Source organism: Cornus florida, unplaced genomic scaffold (assembly GCF_030987335.1).
Source record: "Cornus florida cultivar Cherokee Brave unplaced genomic scaffold, ASM3098733v1 CherokeeBrave_3.0.0_Hap2_Chr06, whole genome shotgun sequence".
NCBI classification, from domain to species: Eukaryota; Viridiplantae; Streptophyta; class Magnoliopsida; order Cornales; family Cornaceae; genus Cornus; species Cornus florida.
This window is the reverse complement of record NW_026775576.1, coordinates 100,137,187-100,155,534: the sequence shown is the minus strand read 5'-3', so window position 1 is coordinate 100,155,534 and position 18,348 is coordinate 100,137,187. Positions and strand designations below refer to the sequence as shown.

Below are 18,348 nucleotides of genomic sequence, written 5' to 3'. Positions count from 1 at the left end.
TAAAAATTTTTATATTATTTTTTTAAAATTTTATTCAACCACATTATTGTAAGAAAAATAATACAAAATCAACCCTCACGTGGATGTTAGTGGTGTCATTATAATGTCTCAACCGCATCTAACCAAAAAAATAAAATATTTAAATTTTTGAACATTTTTAGAAGTGTCCGGCACATGTCTGGTCCACCCCCACTTGTGTGTGATACAGTTGGTGCTTCCTAGTGTACCACTCAATTAATTGGTCTAGAACAAAATTGCAAGAATTTCTTTTTCAACTTAAATTCTGCCTTCTCGTTCTAACTTTAAAAGATTAAGTGAATGTCGCTGATCAGGTTCGTGAACAAGACTATACATACACTCTCAAGGTTTATCTATTTCAAGGGTAAGTCAAATTACAAAATAAGCAATCAGATATAAAATGATACCTTCCAAAAGAACTAATCAAACATTTCTTCACTAATCTTACAACAAATACAATGATGATCAATTACAGTCTCCTTCAGCGAAGCAATTAAATTACAAGCAAAAAACTAAATTAAAATAACACGCCCATGAGAGAGAGAGAGAGAGAGAGAGAGAGAGAGAGAGAGAGTCTAATGCTAAGATCTAGAAGGAGAGAAGAAGAACCAAATAAGGCGTCGAAGATAAATAAAGTGATATTCTAAGCTAAAAATGAAACATGAATCCCTTTGATATAGCCATCATGGTAATATTCTACTTGGATTTATATAGGACCCAGCTATTCATTGAAAATCAGTATATTTTTTGGATAAATTTTTATTTATTTATGAATAAAGTGCAAAAAAATTCTTAAACTATGTTTGAATTTACAAATAACCCTGAATTATATTTTGTGCATAAAACCCTCCAAACTATCACATTTTTTTGCAACATACCTCAATATCTATACTATATTTAATTAAATGACCATAATGCCCCTTCTTATTGAATTAAATTTAATATTTTTTTCTTATCCAAATAAATTATAAAAAAAAAATTCATACTAATTTGATGACATATTCTCCATTAAATTTGTTTAAATTTATCTTTAATTTTTTTAATTAATTATTTAAATAAAAAAATTTAGGTGCAAATTTTAAAAATAATTACTTAATTTTTAAATTTTTACTGAATATATTACATGAAAAGAAGGCATTTTTTAAAAAATATTTTATTAATTTTTCATCAATATATTTTATGAAAAAAAAAGATATTTTTTACAATAAAAATGTTTAAATTGGTTATAATAAGTTTTACTATAAATAATAAAGTTTTAAAAATAAGTTAATCAATTTAGAAAATGGTAGTTACAAATCTATTTATCTTTTTTTTTCATTTTTATGATAAATTGAAACTATAATAAAATTAAGGTAAATAGTATAATTAATATTTACAATAGAGAAAAGATAATAAAAACAATTTAATAAGAAATGAAAATTTTAATGAGCAAGGGTAAAATAGTCTTTTAAGATCTCACCATTTAAGCTCGGGGCAATTTTTACTTCAAAGAGGTTATTTGCAAAAGAGCAATAGTTTAGAGGGTTTTTCGCACTTTACCCTTTATTTATTTGTTGCTATTTTGTTATTATTATTATTTGTGGGAAAGGGAAAATCACTATTTTGCATATGCTAGACTGTAAGAATTTACATAAGCATAAATCAGTATATTGGGAAGTGGCATCAAGAGGAAGAGGAATGAAGCACTGTTCATTGTATTAAAGTAGGTTATTTCATATGTTGGTCTTCCAAAAAAATTACTGTATATGTTTTGAGAGCAAGACAATAAATATTATATGATAGTTAACCTATTACTATTTACTAATTAATCAATAGCTTAAAGAAGAAATTTTAGGGTCAAGATTCAGGATCATAAGATCTCACCATTTAAGCTCTCAAAAGAATTGATTATCATGCAACATTTTATTTCCATATTTCTATGCTTAGCAAAAAGGTGCTGCTCCAGTTGAACTTTAACAACCCTGGAGTTCAAAACTATATAGCAAAAGTTTTATTGATTATAAGAAATTAACAAACTTCTGAGGGAAAAAAAAAAGAAGAAGAAATAAATTAACAAACTGCACCAAGTATCAAAATAAATTATACATAAAAGGATTTGCATTTCAAACATCTCAATAGTTTTTATGCTAGTCTCAATATTTTATAAAAACACTTCAAATAAATTACTTACCGTTATCAGGCAATAATATGCAAGCTTGCTCATATGCATTGACAAATCTGTTCCGGTCATTGGAACGACTCAAGTCAAGACTTCAAGTTCATCATAAGTACTTTACTACGTCCCTTACGTCTCTTCACCAGCACTAAAGCCTTGGAATTGGATTTCTGAAAGCTCTTCTCTGCAGTTTTCTTCCCAGAAAAACTCGATCCACATGTTTGTAGTACCATTGCTTCCATCTTCTACAAAACACAAGTGGCCAGATATAATTGCCAAACCCACAATAAATCCCAGTGCAACACTCAGGTAGACTTCAGTCTCAAACAATGAATGCCTTTTTTCGAACGTTGGTGGCGAAACTTGTGCAACTTCAGTATTATTGCAACTTGTGTTCAAAGGAAAGCCGCATAGCAATTTGTTTCCTTGAAATGAAGTTTCTGAAAATGTCTGAAACTGTGAACCTGTTGGAATTTTTCCAACCAAGAGATTGTATGACACATTCAAGACTGCAAGAAATGTAAGACTTGCAAGCTGTGTTGGAATCATCCCACTTAGCATGTTCTGTGAAAGGTCTAATGCCTTGAGCTCCTTCAAATTTCCCAGTGATGCTGGAATTGAGCCTGTGAGGGCGTTATGTGATAAGTTGAGAAGAACAAGCGATTTGAGATTTCCAATAGCATCTGGTTCAAATCTATTGCTTGAAAAATCAATGGATGTACAAATAGTTAAAACTTTCACCAGCTCCACCTCTAACCCCTTGTAGATGAGCGCCACTTTATCTGAATAGTACATATTTCCATACTGAAAACCCAGTTGATTAAACTTTGGTTGTGCACTATCCTTGTCAATCATCATTGTCTTCCAATTAGAGAAAGAACCTGATGGTAGATCACCGCTAAAGTTGTTGAAAGCTAGATCAATGATCTGAAGATTCAGGCAGCTATTTTCGTTCCCCCCTTGGCAGCCAATGTCTCCTTGAAACCTATTAGAGCGCAAAACTAAAACACGTATACTGGATGTATTCTCCAAAAAACATGGAAATCTATCACTGATCTTGTTCTTTCCGAGGTTTAGCACCTCTAAACTTGTACAATTTGACAATGATATCGGAACCCGCCCTTCCAACTGATTACCACTGAGATCCAGAGTCTGTAGAGCACAGGAACTCGGGAATGTCCTTGAAACATTTCCATTAAGCTTGTTATTTTTCAAATTCAGTACTGCAAGTTTACTCGTGCTCCTTTCGATCAAACATGATGGTATTCTTCCACTAACAATTATTGGACAAATCTAGTATTCTAAGGAACGGCGCTTCGCAAATTGATTGAGGGATAGCTCCAGTGATGCTATTATTTGACACACAGAAGAAAATTGCACCAGTGATACCAATATTAGCAGGGATGGAAGAGCTGAAATTATTGATTAAGAAGTCCATGTATTCAACTGATTTTGGTGGTATTGGGATTTCCCCATAAAACTGGTTAGAGTGTAGGTCAAGGACAACAAGGTTAATGGGGATGACATAAGGTTTTTGAAAATCAAAAAGCAGATTATGAGAAAGATCCAAATAATTGAGATTGTCAATTGTCAATTGGTCCAAGTAGGACAGACTTGATTCGTTCCTTAGGTCAGGAAAACTTTGCAGTTTGCAAGAAGCCAAATTTAAACAGGGGGATGGAAGACAAGCTCGAAATACTACCACTTGTACCAATTGACAAGCTATTGTATGAAAGGTCAAGTGTAGTAAGATTACTCAGCTTGTACACCGTTTCTAGTTGTAGAAGGCCACTGAAGTTGTTCGAAGAGAGTGAAAGCTCAGTGAGCTCTCCGAGCTCAAAGAAAGACATGGGAACCCGACCTTGTAAATTGTTACTACTCAAATCAATGGACTCCAGTAGAGAGGCGGAAGCATTAGAAAATTCTTCGACTTGACCATCAAAACTGTTAAGTGAAAGCTGAATCACCTTCAGAGATGGGAGTTCAAAAAGAGATGATGGAATACCCCCTTTGAGTGAATTATTACGCAAATCAATTGCTTCAAGATTCGAGAGTCCGTCAAAGTGTGAGAAAGGAATCACACCCGTAAAATTATTGTTGGATAAGTTTATTCTTGTGAGATTGTTGGACATCGAAAATGAAGGGATTGGACCGGTCAACATGTTCCAAGACAAACCCAGATGAACAAGTTGGGTGAGGTTTGCGATTGAACTTGGAATTGGTCCACTGAAACTGCATTCGTAAAGGTCTAGAGTGGACAACATCCGAAGATTACCTAAAGAAATTGGTAATCTCCCAGAAAATTTTGTGGAAATGAGATACAAGGTTTGAAGAGATCCATTCTGAGAAAATTCTGGCAAAGAACCCTCGAGTAGTTCATTGCTCCATAAATCAAGCGTACGTAAAGTTGATATGTGGAAGATTTTTTCTGGAAAAGTTCCATGCAAATTACAATTTCTGAGACTTAATTCTGTCAAATTCGTGAAATTTGCAAAGAAATTTGGTACTGGGCCAGTCATATTGTTCACACTCAGATCAATCACCGAAAGGGACAGGAGATTCTCCAAGGAAGAACAAAGAGGACCTGATAGATCACAATGAGCCAAGCGCAACACTTGCAAATTAGGAAGTGAAGAAGATATGGCCTCACACCATTCCTCTCCCGTGGATGATATTTTTACAAAATCAAGATGGAGTTCTGTAAGCTCCGTGAGATTCTGAACAAGCAATTTCAAATTTGAGGTTTCAAGTTGATCATTAAAAAAGTGTGAAGAGAGAGAGAGAAATCAAGCGAGACCAACCTTGTCAAGCGCGAAATTCCTATTGGAATTTCCCCAGCAAAGTTCGCATGTGACAAATTCAGATATGTCAAACTAGTTAGCTTCTCAAACCCAGACGAAATATGCGTAGAGTTGAAATTGTTGTCGGCCAAATTCAGGCTTTGGAGATACCGGAGACCAAAAATACTACTTGAATTGTGGATTCCTCCAGAGATTGATTCATTCCTCAAGTCAAGACCGATAACATGGCCTACATTGTCGCATCTTACACCACCCCACTCGCAACAATCCGTAAGATGATCCCAGAGCAGCGGCTTGTTTGAAAGCGACGAATTGAATTTTAGGCTGTCCTTCAACTGAAGCAACAAAATTCTCTGATGGTCTAAACACTGGCTGTGTACTGGGATGATATTAATGCAGAAGATTGAAAGTGTGGTGCACAAGAAAAGCCATAGAAAGAGTGAGAACCTCATTTTAGGCAATTATATATGAGGAACAATAAACACCAAGCAATGAAGTGGAAGTGAAGAGGTGTTGTTGGGGGGGGTGGTCAGTGGTGTGGCTTTAAAGGTGCATCTGGGGTTGACCCGTGAGCTTCACCGCTGCTGTATGAAGTATGAACTTCGCTTGGAGTTCTTTGGAAAAGCTAGGGGTAACCCCATTAGGCATTAGCTTCTCTTCTGACTTTGTGGCTTTAAGATGTTGCTGGGGTGACCCTTCATGCAGCTTGACATTTTAACACCAAAAACAAGGATCCACGCAGTAGTGAAGAAAGAGAGCTCGAGATGCAAGAATAATAGAATGACTCCAAAATCGAGACTTCCGGTGCCTGATATTATTGACAATGCATTATCAATAATATCATTCACAATGTTTGACCGGGAATAATTGCAATGGCCAACTGTGGCATGTAGGAGCTAGCTTCTTGAATCACAAGTGTTTCCAAGCCTTGAGGCCGAACTTTTATTGATGAATTGTGAATCTCATGAAATATAAATATTATTGTGTTCTTTATGAATTAAATTCTGATAAATTTTAATTTTAGTTCCAACAGTCCTAAAATCCTAATATATTATACTGTGTTCGTGTTTGTCCCAACAGTCCTAAAATCCTAATATATATATATATATATATATATATATATACACAAACACATATATATATATATACATATATATACTGTGTTCGTGTTTGTCTACGAATGACAATTTACTAAACACAAACATTTGATCAAGCTGATTTAATATGCTACACTCAAATACATGAAAGCAACTTTTAAATTCTTTCGTTTACTATTCTATGTACTTTATGTTTTCTGATTTTCAAAGTTTAATGAATTATCCTATATTAATTCTACCCTTTAGCTACAGGGCGATGTAGCTTATTCGAAACAAGTCAATACTAATTTTTTCTTCCCATGGGGGAAGAAACACACACAAGTCGTTGATGGAATCCAACCCATGAGCATGACTGTCACTAGTATATGGAGTTGACTCCAAAGTCTTGGAAGAGAAAGTCAGAAAGAACCACTAAATCAAAATGCATGAAAGGAGAGCATGAAACAATTAATAGAATGACTCCAAAGTCTTCAGAAAGGTACGCTCCAACTTGTTGGATTTCTAAGTCACCCTTTAAAGGCCGGAGGTTGCAATTGCTAACTGGTGGCCGGAATTAGAGACTCTGCTACGTTTTCACATTGAATAAGAGATTCACATGCTCTGTCAGGGCATGGAACGAGTTGTATAAAAATAAAATTTAAAAAAATTGTATAAAACATAATATAAGAAAAAAAAAAAAAGGAGGAGCTATTTCATTAACCATAAGTTCCTATACAAGTGACATAGATATGTATGAAAATAAAAATCCAAGTAAAAAATGGTAAAATGAGGAGAAGTTGGACGAGTTATATTCTGGTTTTCAAATCCATTCCTTAATCTTTCAAAAGTAAAAGTTTTTAAAGAAGGCTAAATTGAGATTCCTTGTGAACTTCAGGAGCTGAATGAAAAATCTTTTCGAAAATTAGTATCTACTATATATATATAGGCCCAATTATTGGCCCTTTTTCCAAAAATTGTAGAGGCCCATGGCCCCTAGGTTGCACGCCGATACAGAAATGAGAATCACAAATGCATAAATACCTGTACTAAGTATATAAACTTTTACAATATGATCTAGGTAGGACATAAGTAGTAGAGCAAAATCAACTTGTGCAAGCCCTTAATATATATATTTTACATCAAGCTCCTAAACACAAAAATATATATCACACAAAACCTACATCAGAAAAATCAATAACTAATATAAAAGAGCATACAATTCTCACAGATACATATTTGCAAATAGACATGTATCTATGCATATATACTGATTATGTATAAAGCAAGCAGATGAGTATCAACATCACAAGTGATGAAATCAATCTTGAGGGTACACTTGTATTGGTGGCAACTAAAGCAAGCTTTGTGTTAAACCATGTTATCATTTTCCAAGTTTATACTTCAGTATTTTAGCTCAAAAGAAAGAAAAAAATGTCGAGCCCATTTTCAAAGGCCAAAAACATAACACAACCAACAACCATAAACAATTCTTAGTTCTTTTCCAAAATCAATCAACAATAAAATATCATATTCTTGTAAAAACACAAAACTAGTTCAAAATCCAAATTAAAACAACACCTATCAATAAATAAAATCAAGAAAATTAAATAAATCAATTAATGAATACCTAACTGAAATTTACATAAATACGGACATATATATACACACACACACACACACACAATTACACATCCACAGTAGATATAAAAATAGAAATTTGGATCTAAACAACAATTTAATATAATTAGTCCAAACCATATTGTTAACGATTACTCATTTAAAATGAGGATCCCAGGTACCAAATTAATAAGGAGCAAAGAATACTTATGAAAATTAAAGAATAGGAAAAGAAAAAGAAAAAAAAAAACACCCACCCTGTCACAAAAGACACTATCAAACATAAACATTGCAGTAGTACTGATGGATCACCAAGAAGATCACAAATAACAACATCCAATCGAGGCAGTCAGGAATACCATTTATACATGAGAATTAAACACTTACGAATTCAACAATCAAACCCAATGCTAGTATGAAAACCAGTAGAGATTAACCAAGAAATTAATGTATAAGAAAAACAAGAAGAAAGAAACAAATTGTTGTCATACATGCCAATTGATGGAAGCAGACTCAACCTTTTGCTCTCGATGGTGTACTCCTGATCAATAACCGGATCAGAAGTGTTCAATGGTCCGCAAACATAACGAATCAGAAGCCTTTGGAGCGACCGCACCGGTCGAGGATTAAATTTTCTTCTAGGATTCACAGCGACGAACGGAAGTGTTCAAAGTGAAGAGAGAGCGAAGTTCGAAGGTGTAGCGTTTCAGAGTGGAGACAGAGAGTCGTCGGTTTCACAGACGCGGAGTCGAGAGTCGGGGTGATGGGGTTTGCAATTGGATAAAACGCAAAATGACTTACGCAAGTTTTGTTGATAAATCGTTTTGGTAAAAAGACTGTAAAAATTTTACCAGGTAAAACATTTTACTTTCTTTTGGAACAACTAAAGACCCCATAAATTCTTAAAATATTTTACATAACTCCGTTTGTTTGGATGTAAAATATTTTTTTGAAAATAATTTTTTATTTTATGAAAAAAAAAAAAAAATTAACAAAAATAACTTATCCATCAATTTTAAATTGAAAAAATAAAAATAAAACAATATTTTACCTGAAAAAGAAAATATTTTACATTGAAATAAATGGAGCCGAAAACAAATAGATAATGAAGGGTATCCTGCCCTAGCGGTGGGTTTCTTCCCCAATGTCCCCATGATTATGGAAGGGCAAGGTTTTGAGCTCTCTTGAGCCTCGCATCATAATTTAACAAATTATTCACTGACTTTCTTGCCTTTAAAAAAAATAAATAAATAATTATCAACTGGTCATATGAGGATGTCACGGACGAGTTTATAAGAGTACTTTTTTTAATTTTCAACTGGTCATATGAGGATGTCACGGACGAGTTTATAAGAGTACTTTTTTTTAATTTTCAACTATGATAGTTATTCTTTTTTCTTTTATACAAGTAAGACATTTATAATTTATCAATATAAACGAGCAACACTTAGCAAGCAAGACTTTTCCCCATCCCTACCTTGTGTAAATTATTAGAGAAATTAATAGGTAGTTTGATACTCGATAAATTATTAGATGGTCATGGACCATTTGACATTTGGTAGACTAATCCATTCAAAACTAATGTAATTTTTTTTTGTAATATATTAATACACTCTTGTACGGACATTGTTTTCAAATTGAGAATTTAAACTGGTCTACCAAGTGTCAATGGTTCAGAAAAATCTAATAATCTCTCCCGATACCCACCAGCAAATTTATTGTCCCAACCACTAATATATTGCCACATAACATATTATGTCAAATTTTTGTCACCCATCTTTACACATTAGCACATACCATCTTTTCCCAATCTCTCTCCCTGATTTTTCTCTCAGATCGAAATTCTGGTGATTATGGGAAGACAACGTAAACCTTACGCTCTCACACGATGCCATGATGCCACCGACTCCAACGTTTCCTTTGATGTTCCCTTTGCTACTTTCATAGTGACGTCGTTTATGGCCGCGAGGGCTTGCCCAGTGAGGAACATCTTGTGGCAGAGTATTTGGCTCTCTGCCTCATCATGCTCGCTCGAGGTGGTGCTGCCTCCACCACCACCCCCAACGAACTAACCAACTATCCACAGTCTCCTAATCTCTCTTACTTCTATAAATATTGAGAGAAAGAATTAATATGATATTGTATTCCATTATATGTATACAGTATAATGGGGTCCTTAATATAGGAGAAGGTTATGAGTAGGTGAGTGATGAATAAGAAACCTATAAATAGTAATATTGTAAGTGTAATCATACATGGTAATGTGTAGTGTGCAAGAAACCTAGGTAGTTGGTAAAAGGGTAAACTTATAATCTAATATCCCCCCTAAACTCAAAGTGAGAATGGACCCAACTTAAGATTGAAGGCAAAATTATGAAGACGAAGATTTGGTGGAAATGGGTTTTGTAATTACCCGGTCATTTTCCTTCCTTTCCTTTTTCTCAGAATTTTACGGATAAATTTTTTTTCCGTTGAATTCTCTTTTCTGAGTTCGGTTACTCATCACTTAGTGTCGTCTCAAGTGCTCGAAAATGGTTTTCGAGACTCTTTCCTTTAGATTGACAATTTCCTTTAAGGATCAAGTCATTTCCACATTTTCATTTTTTGGACACTATTCACTTTTTTGTCTTTTTCCCGTTTGTCACCTTGTTGGCACAACCTCACTTTTAATGTTCAGAGTTGAGTTTTAACTTCACGAGTTTTCATTTCAGTTGATTTCCTCGAAACGCGTAACTTTACTTTTAGAGAAAAGCTCGTCGGTTGTTTCTTTCTCCCGCAGTGGCATGGATGAAAGGATTCTTCAGAAATATTGATATTTCTTAGGGTGTTTTTCATAAATATATTTTGGGGATATTTTGATTAGGGGTTTTTAAGAAAATATCTTTTGAAATATATTTTCATTCTGGGCAGTTTTGCAGTTATCCCTTTTTGTGCAATTAACAAAAGTTATTGCAAATTGTCTCGTTTTGAGCCTGGATCCTCGTACGGGATTCAATTTCACTTTTCGTCGAGTTGTGTACTCTTAGAATTTCCTCACGGTCGTTTTCCCCAGTTTTAGGTTTTCAGCCCCGGTTGCCGCCGAACTTGTTCGGGGCATATCTTTCTGCACAGGACTCAGTTTTCGACGCCGTTCAATTTTTTTCATTTCGGTTCTTTTTCGTTATGGTGTTTTACCGTTTGAGCGCGTTTGTGCAAATTTCACTTTTTCGAACCCGACAGAACCCTTTCAAGACACTTTTAGGGTTTTACTATAAATATGAGGTTATAAAATTAAAAACATTTCATCATTTTCTTCTCACACTGCTGTAGATCATCCATGGCAGCCCCCTTGGACTGCCACCCTTCTTCTCTCAAATTAACCTTCTTCCCATTTGCAAAATGCCGTAGTAACTTAGTGTTTATCATAAGCCTTGGCGAGGTGCTCCTTTCCTCCTTATTAGAAGCCGATTCCGACTATTTTTGAGTTCAGGTTTTGAGTTTGGGTTTGGATTTCATGGTGCCTCAAAGGTTAAAGTTGTTTCCCTCGTAGTCCCCGACATAACCTAGAAGTATTGCCCGATTCGAAACATTTTCGTTTCAGTGGGGATTTGAGATTTCATCTTAAAATGAGGTAAGAAGCTTATACAACTTGCATGCATGCCTATGTAATTTATCTATAATTTAATTTAATTATTTTCTTTGTATAAGATTTAATTCTCATGGTTGTATATAAATTAGAATTAAATTGTGGCATGCTATTAAATTAGGCCTTAATATGTTTGTTAACATATATTAAATTGGGAGTATTTGAATAAGTATTGAAACTTTTATTTAATCTTTCACTTGTATGAAAGTTTAATTCGCATGGTTGTAACTAGCATGAAACCAACTTGTAATGTGATATTAAAATAGGTCTTAGTATGTACTTTAACTTATGTTAATTTAAGAGCAATTGAAGTTGTTTTAAAATCTAGAGAAAATTAATTAATTAGATTAATTAATTTTATTTTAAGTGTTCTACTCACTTAAGTGAATTTTTAACTTGATATTGTTGATAAGCTTGGTATGTTCTATTATATATATTAAATAGAGAATATTTGGATAAGTTTTGAGAACTTTATTTATTTATTTTCTTGGCATTGAGTTTAATTTACCTAGTTGTAACTAGTGCATAATTAACTTGTAATGTGGTTTTAAAGTAGGTCTTGATATGTTCATGAACATACCTTGAATTGAGAATATTTGAATGAGTCTTGAATACTTTACTTAATTATTTCCTTGTATGAAATTTAATTCACCTAGTGATGCCTAGTGTAAAATTAACTTGTATCATGAAATTATAATAGATCTTGATATGACCTTCGACGTATATAATTTGTAGAATTTTTGAAATTACTTTGTAATCTTAAGAATTTAATTATTTAAGTTAATTAAATTCCATTTTATGCTTCCATTGAGGTAATTAGGCATTGATGTTGTATACTTGCTTAATTTGTAGTTTGGAACTTGTTATATGATTAGATGATAGTATTTCATAAGTTGAAATTATGATTTAACTTGTAAGTGTTCACATTTTACTTATATGACATTTAATATGCTATTATAGCTTGAATACCTAGGGCATGGCTTGTGTGTATTCCATGACTTGGTGGTGCATGATAATTGATTTTGTGCATTGTGTATATGTGATATACTTGTTGCACAACTTGATAATTTTTTGGAAAACTTATATGGACATTGAAAATTGTTACGACTAGGGCATGTCTCTAGTACGGGGGATGAGAGTTCTCTTTATTTCATATAATGCGCACTGGGTGGTACCTTGAGGACTAGTAACCAAAAACACCAATATAACGGTTTTATTCCGGGTTTAGTGCGCACTAGGTAGTAACTTGTGGACTGGTAACCCAGGATCAATTGCTTGGTCATTGAGTGTGATAACCCGAAATTTTTAGATTTTAATTTAATTATTTAATTATTTTTGGATTGTTTAAATTTAATGAATTAATTATTTATTAAAGTTAATAGATTTTGAATTTTTGATTTAGTTTTGTTATATTATATATATATATATATATATATATATATATATATATATATATAATTTTTGATTTAGTTTTGTTATATTATATATATATATATATATATATATATATATATTTTGATGGAGGAGTGAAAGAAGGAACTAGGTCTGCCGAGATTTAAAGGAAAGAAGCAAATTGGTAATGGATTCGCGGGACCCACAAGTGATTTGGTTTTGTTACCTTTATATATATTTATATATATATGAAATATAATTGGATGATGTTGGTTTTAATATATTGTATACACATTATATGTATATATATCTTATGTCAGTTTGTGAAGAGAAGGCAACCAGCGAAATAGGAGAGGAAGATTGAAAAGTTGGCTTTTGCGGGTTCCACTTGTTTATTAGTGGGTTTTTGTTTTTGTTTCATTTATATATATAGTATGTTTGTCATTTGATGAGATAAGAAGGGAGCAGCTGAAATGGGTGGTTGGCCGAAGAAAAAGAGAGGAAAATTGGAAATGGTGATGATGTATTAGTGGCGGGTCCCATTGGCTTGAATTGATTTGCCTTTATATCTAACATATATGATATATACATATATACATTGATATTGTGTTGTAATGATAGAGGAGCAGGTCAGCAGGAAACGGGGGAAAATAAAAAGGAGATGGAAAAGATTTTGTGCGGGCCCACGAGGTTTGTGGTCAAAAATACATTGGGTTAGCTGTTCACGTGGGTGTCTGATGGAGTAGTAAGTGATAGTTGACTTTTTGGGCAAAGATTACTTGGGCTTGAATTGTGCACGTAGGTTTTGAGCTGATGGTGGAATTGGGTCGGTGCAATTTGCTTATTTAATGTGTGTTGTGTGCCTAAGTCATTTGAAAGACAGAGAGAGTGAACCGAGAAAAATAGAGTGGAGACACAGAGAGTTTGAGCAGACAATGAGTGAGTCGAGAGTTGCAGAGGGCGCAGCGGAAGCTTGAAGATTTGATGATTCAGTAAGGAATTAATCTTTTTCAGTGTAGGGTTCTTTATACCTTGAATGGCATGGGGAGGTTTTGATTAAATGTTTTATGAAATGTTTTGATTAAATGCATATTTATTCTGTTTATACTCACCTGTGTATGTTTATGTTGTGAAATGTTTTATTAAACCTCCATGAAATTCTTGTTATGGTTTTTCCTACTCGGACTTTTGTCTCACCACCCTTCAGTTTTAGGTACTGAAGATGAACGGGGATTGCTAGAGACGGGCTTAGGATGAAGAGTTGGCGTTACAAGTTATATTTTATTTATTTGGAGAATTTTTTTGTGTATTTGAAGAAATTGACTTTGTATAAAAGAGGGTATTTTTTTGTGATCCTGGATGTATTTTGACGTATTTGTATTTGAATAAATGGAGGATTTTGTTGGAAATTTCAGGGTCGTGACATTGAGACCTTATGTCCTTTGTCTTTCCGTCATCGGTTGATTTCACATTTAATTCTTAGTTATAATTGTACATTACTTTTAACTTGTACTTGGGTGCATGATACTTTATTTATTGCTTTGTATACTTGGATTTGTATACTTGTATGCCTTATATATCAAAAATGCTTAGTATACTTGGATTTGTATACTTGTATGCTGTAACGACCCAAACCTGTGGGTCCAAACCGTTAACCGGGTCCTTACATGGACCCGAGGTCACTTAAGTTAATCCCGTCATGTTTAGTGTTGAAAGCATCATTCTTAGGTCATATATATGCTTCACAAGGGCTCAATGCGAATTCCCAAGACTCAATGTGAATTATGCTGGGGAAGGAACAAAATGAAACAAAGCAACATGGTTGGGTCGACCGAAGTGGCCAACCGGTCGACCGGTTATGATCCCTGAGGCAACTGGAAGAACCGATCGGCCGAAACAAGCATTTTGGCCCGCCGAAATGGCTCTGCAAAATAGGTTTCAGCTACTGGAATTGCTGAAAATGAGAAAATGTGCAATAGTTTAGGTGGAAGTCTTAAAAGCTGATCTAAACCTGTTCCAACCACATCCATGAACATACTTATATTGATAAGATAACGTTCGTACATCATAATGAGATTAACTTACAACATTATACATCAAAATAATTTCAATTACATTGACTATAGATACATGAACTTCAAATCATAAGCTTGCTAACTAAGTCTAAGCATGGGAAGTTGTCTCATCCTCCTTGCCACTTCAAAACCCTGAAAAATTATAAGGAAGGGGTGAGCACAAGACCCAGTAAAGAATGCCTAAGTGGCGTCTCCTCAAGCAAAGTAATCAATTACATGCTTTCCAAACAAAGAATAGGAAAAAGGAGTCAGGGATCATGCGAGGAATTCTTACACTGCATATTCACTTTCAAGTAATTATCACCACTATCCACATACACTTGCAATGCATGATGTGCCCCAATGCAACCACACCGACCTCATAACTCACATGTCCACATTCCACATCCATACCATTTCATCCACACTTTAAATTCCCATACTCACAAGCCCATAACCACTATGATGCCATGCAAATGAAAATACTTTCATAACACAATAAGCAATTCTAATACATTATATGTAACCAGTATAATAGGGTCCTATATTGTATTACATTATATGAAGGTTGTGAGTATGCGAGTGGTGAACAAGTAACCTATAAATGGTAATATGGTATGTGTAATCATTCATGGTAATGTGTAGTGTGCAAGAAACCTAGGTGGTTGGTAAAGGGATAAACTTGCACTCTAACACTTACAAGTGCAGTATATGTGATAAAAGCCTTTTTATCTTACCAAGCACTCAACGACCACAAAGCCAATCACCGGAATCTCGCCGCCACCGCTGCCTTCTTCAATCCCTCCCCCACCACCACCGCAATGACCACTTCCACCACCATTCTAAACCCAAGTGGTCGGACCAAGAGTATTATATCTACCATAAGACGTTCCTTACTGGGAAAGCCCTCGACGGCCATAAATGACGTCACTATGAAGGCAAAAAAGGAACTCAATGAAAATGCTAGAGCCAGCGACAAACACGGCATCGTCTGAGAGAACAATCACCGGAATTTTCACTTGAACTTGCCAGCCATGCCTAAATTCCATCAGGGAGAGGGATTGGGAAAGTAGAGTCTGTGTTTATATATAAAGGTGGGGCAATGTTTCTGATTTTTATCATTTTCCATTCTCTGGAATTTTCTGGTTTTACAAGGGCATTTTTGTCTTTTTTTGTTTTGCGTACCAGACACCGTAGGGTGTGCCGAGTGTGTCCGAGAGTTGGTTGGGGCGTTTCTCTGAGTTTAGGACTCTTAGAAATGCAACAGTTGCCATTTCGACATTTTTCGTTTTTCAGGCCGGAAGGTCCCGTGTGGGACTCGCTACCGGAATTATTGCGTACGGGAGTTTTGGTTGGGTCCATTTGTATATCATTCATTTTTCTTTAGTGTGTGTTTATGTGATAATTGTATAGTTTATAGGCATATATGTATGTGTGGTGGAAAAAGAAAAGAAAAGAAAAGAAAAGTCAAAAGTGGGTTTTTAGTGGTGGGACCTACCACTAGATTTTTAATGGCCAAGAGACCCATTTTTGGTCTCAATTTTCTCTCTCTATCTCTCTCTCTCCCCGGCAGTCCCTCTCTCCTCTATATTTTTCTCTTTTATTTTATTTTCTTCAAGCTTTCAAAGCTTGATTGAAGTTCAACCTTTGAGAAAATTGATAGTACTTCCTTTGGCAAATTTCTAAAGCTCGTCGAGATCGTCGATTTGATAGGAGCTAAGCACCATTTTGGCCAACTTGGATTTCAAAATTAGGGCTTGAAATTGGGAATTTTGGGGGTTTTCATCTCCATTGAGGTAGGGGTCTTTAATACATGTTTTCTTATACTTTTGTGAGTTGAATCTCCTTTATTTGTGTCAAGCATGCTCATTTTATGTTAATTACCTTTAAAATGATGTAAATGACGTACATGGAATGTTCAAATATGTGATAGTTGATGTGTTGTGAATAAGCATGCTTACATGGGATTAAATTCTTGTTTTATGTGCTTACTATGTTGAATCAATGATGATTGAAAGCATGAGTTGTATATTTTAGCAATTTATCTTGAGTAACATGTATGAGAATGTTATGGTTACATTAATGATTAGAAGCATGAAGCACTCATGCATTCATTGGGAAGGAAAAGGGGGGAAAGTGTTTTAAAACAAGTGAAATTGTTTTTGGAAAAAGTTTTTTAAAGTGTTTGCGAAAATCAGACGCCTAGGAGGCGCCTAGTGTTTTTGCGATGTTAGTGTAATCTAGAAGGTAGTGTGGTTGAGTTAACTAGGTCGGATGCGACGCCTTGGAGGTGCCTTGTGGTCGTGGATAGTTAGGCAATCCTCCTTTCGTGACGCCTTGGAGGTGTCTTGGGTCGGATTACACTAATGGTTTAGAAGTTGAAACGGAAATGTTTCGGAAATGGGGAGCCACATTGGCAAGACATTGCACTTCATTTACATATGTGGTGTATTTGTGATTTGGATGACAATTGTGTATATATATTTGACGTTATGGTTATGGATTGCACCCCCAGCATAGTTTGATCCTATTCTCTTGTTTCCTATTTTATATGTGGATTCACGGGGTTATAAGAGGTGTGTATTAAACACTTCCTATTGAGCTTTTGGCTCACCCCATTATTTAACATTTTCAGGTTCGGGAAAGGAAGTGGCGGACGACAACCCACCACAACTCTAAATTGGATTAAGGCTTTTGTTTTTTTTTTTTTTTTTGTTGTATCTTGTATATGGAGCCTAGTTCTTCTGTAAAACCTATATGTAACTTGTATGAGTTGTAAATCATAGACTCCTGTAAATTTTAGTTTGGCTTCATGGATCGTAACCTCATGTTAACGTAATTATTTTGTTCTTAGATATTGAATCATGTGATGGATCACATAAAATGTTGTAAATGGAGGAAGCCTTTTATATGTAAATGATTATCATGTTCAAATAGATGTCGTGGTGTTACATTCAATATTTATACATGTATTGGGACAAGGTTTACTCAATTTTAAGGTTCCATAGCAAGTCTTTTGCATGTTTTCAAGTTGTAGCAAACCAGTAGCAAGTTCACAGTTCGCAAGGCCATTTCGGCTGACCGAAACAGGCACTTTGATCGACCGATCATTCCAGTAGGCTCAATCACTGTTGGAGTCACAACCAGCTGACCGGAATGGCCATTTTGGTCAACCGGTATAGGGGGCCATTTTGGCAAGCCGAAGTTCCATATCGGCCAACCGAAATGCTGATGTTTTGTGAGCTTTGTTCCTTCTTCAGTTATATTTGAGTTTGAGCTTTGGAATCATTGTTGAGAGTCCTTATGAAGTATAATCGTGATGTGAGGGTGGTCTATTGACATTAAACTTGACGGCATTTATTTAGGTAACCATGGGTTCGGGTAAGGACCCAGTTAGCAGTTCGGACCTGCGGATTCGGGTCGTTACAGATGGGTGACAAAAAATCTTACTGTGACAATATATTAATGGTTGGGACCATGAATTTGCTAGTAAGTATCGGACCACCTAATAATTTCTCAGATTTTTAATTATATCCTCCATCAATGCGTCCAAAATCATTTAATCACCCCATAACTATTTTAAACATTTAACCACCCCCATAACTAATCA

The 18,348-nt window shown here is 34.8% G+C and overlaps 1 protein-coding gene across 1 annotated transcript; it reads right to left on the bottom strand.

The window, feature by feature from the left end:
• Positions 1-2,302: 2,302 nt before the first annotated feature.
• On the bottom strand, positions 2,303-5,426 carry LOC132314714 (receptor-like protein Cf-9). The gene is made up of 3 exons (XM_059813538.1): positions 4,971-5,426; positions 3,815-4,890; positions 2,303-3,353 (listed from the first exon to the last, which is right to left on the bottom strand). The coding sequence occupies exons 1-3, from the start codon at positions 5,424-5,426 to the stop codon at positions 2,303-2,305; spliced, it is 2,583 nt and encodes an 860-aa protein (XP_059669521.1).
• Between the last annotated feature and the right edge of the window lie 12,922 nt (positions 5,427-18,348).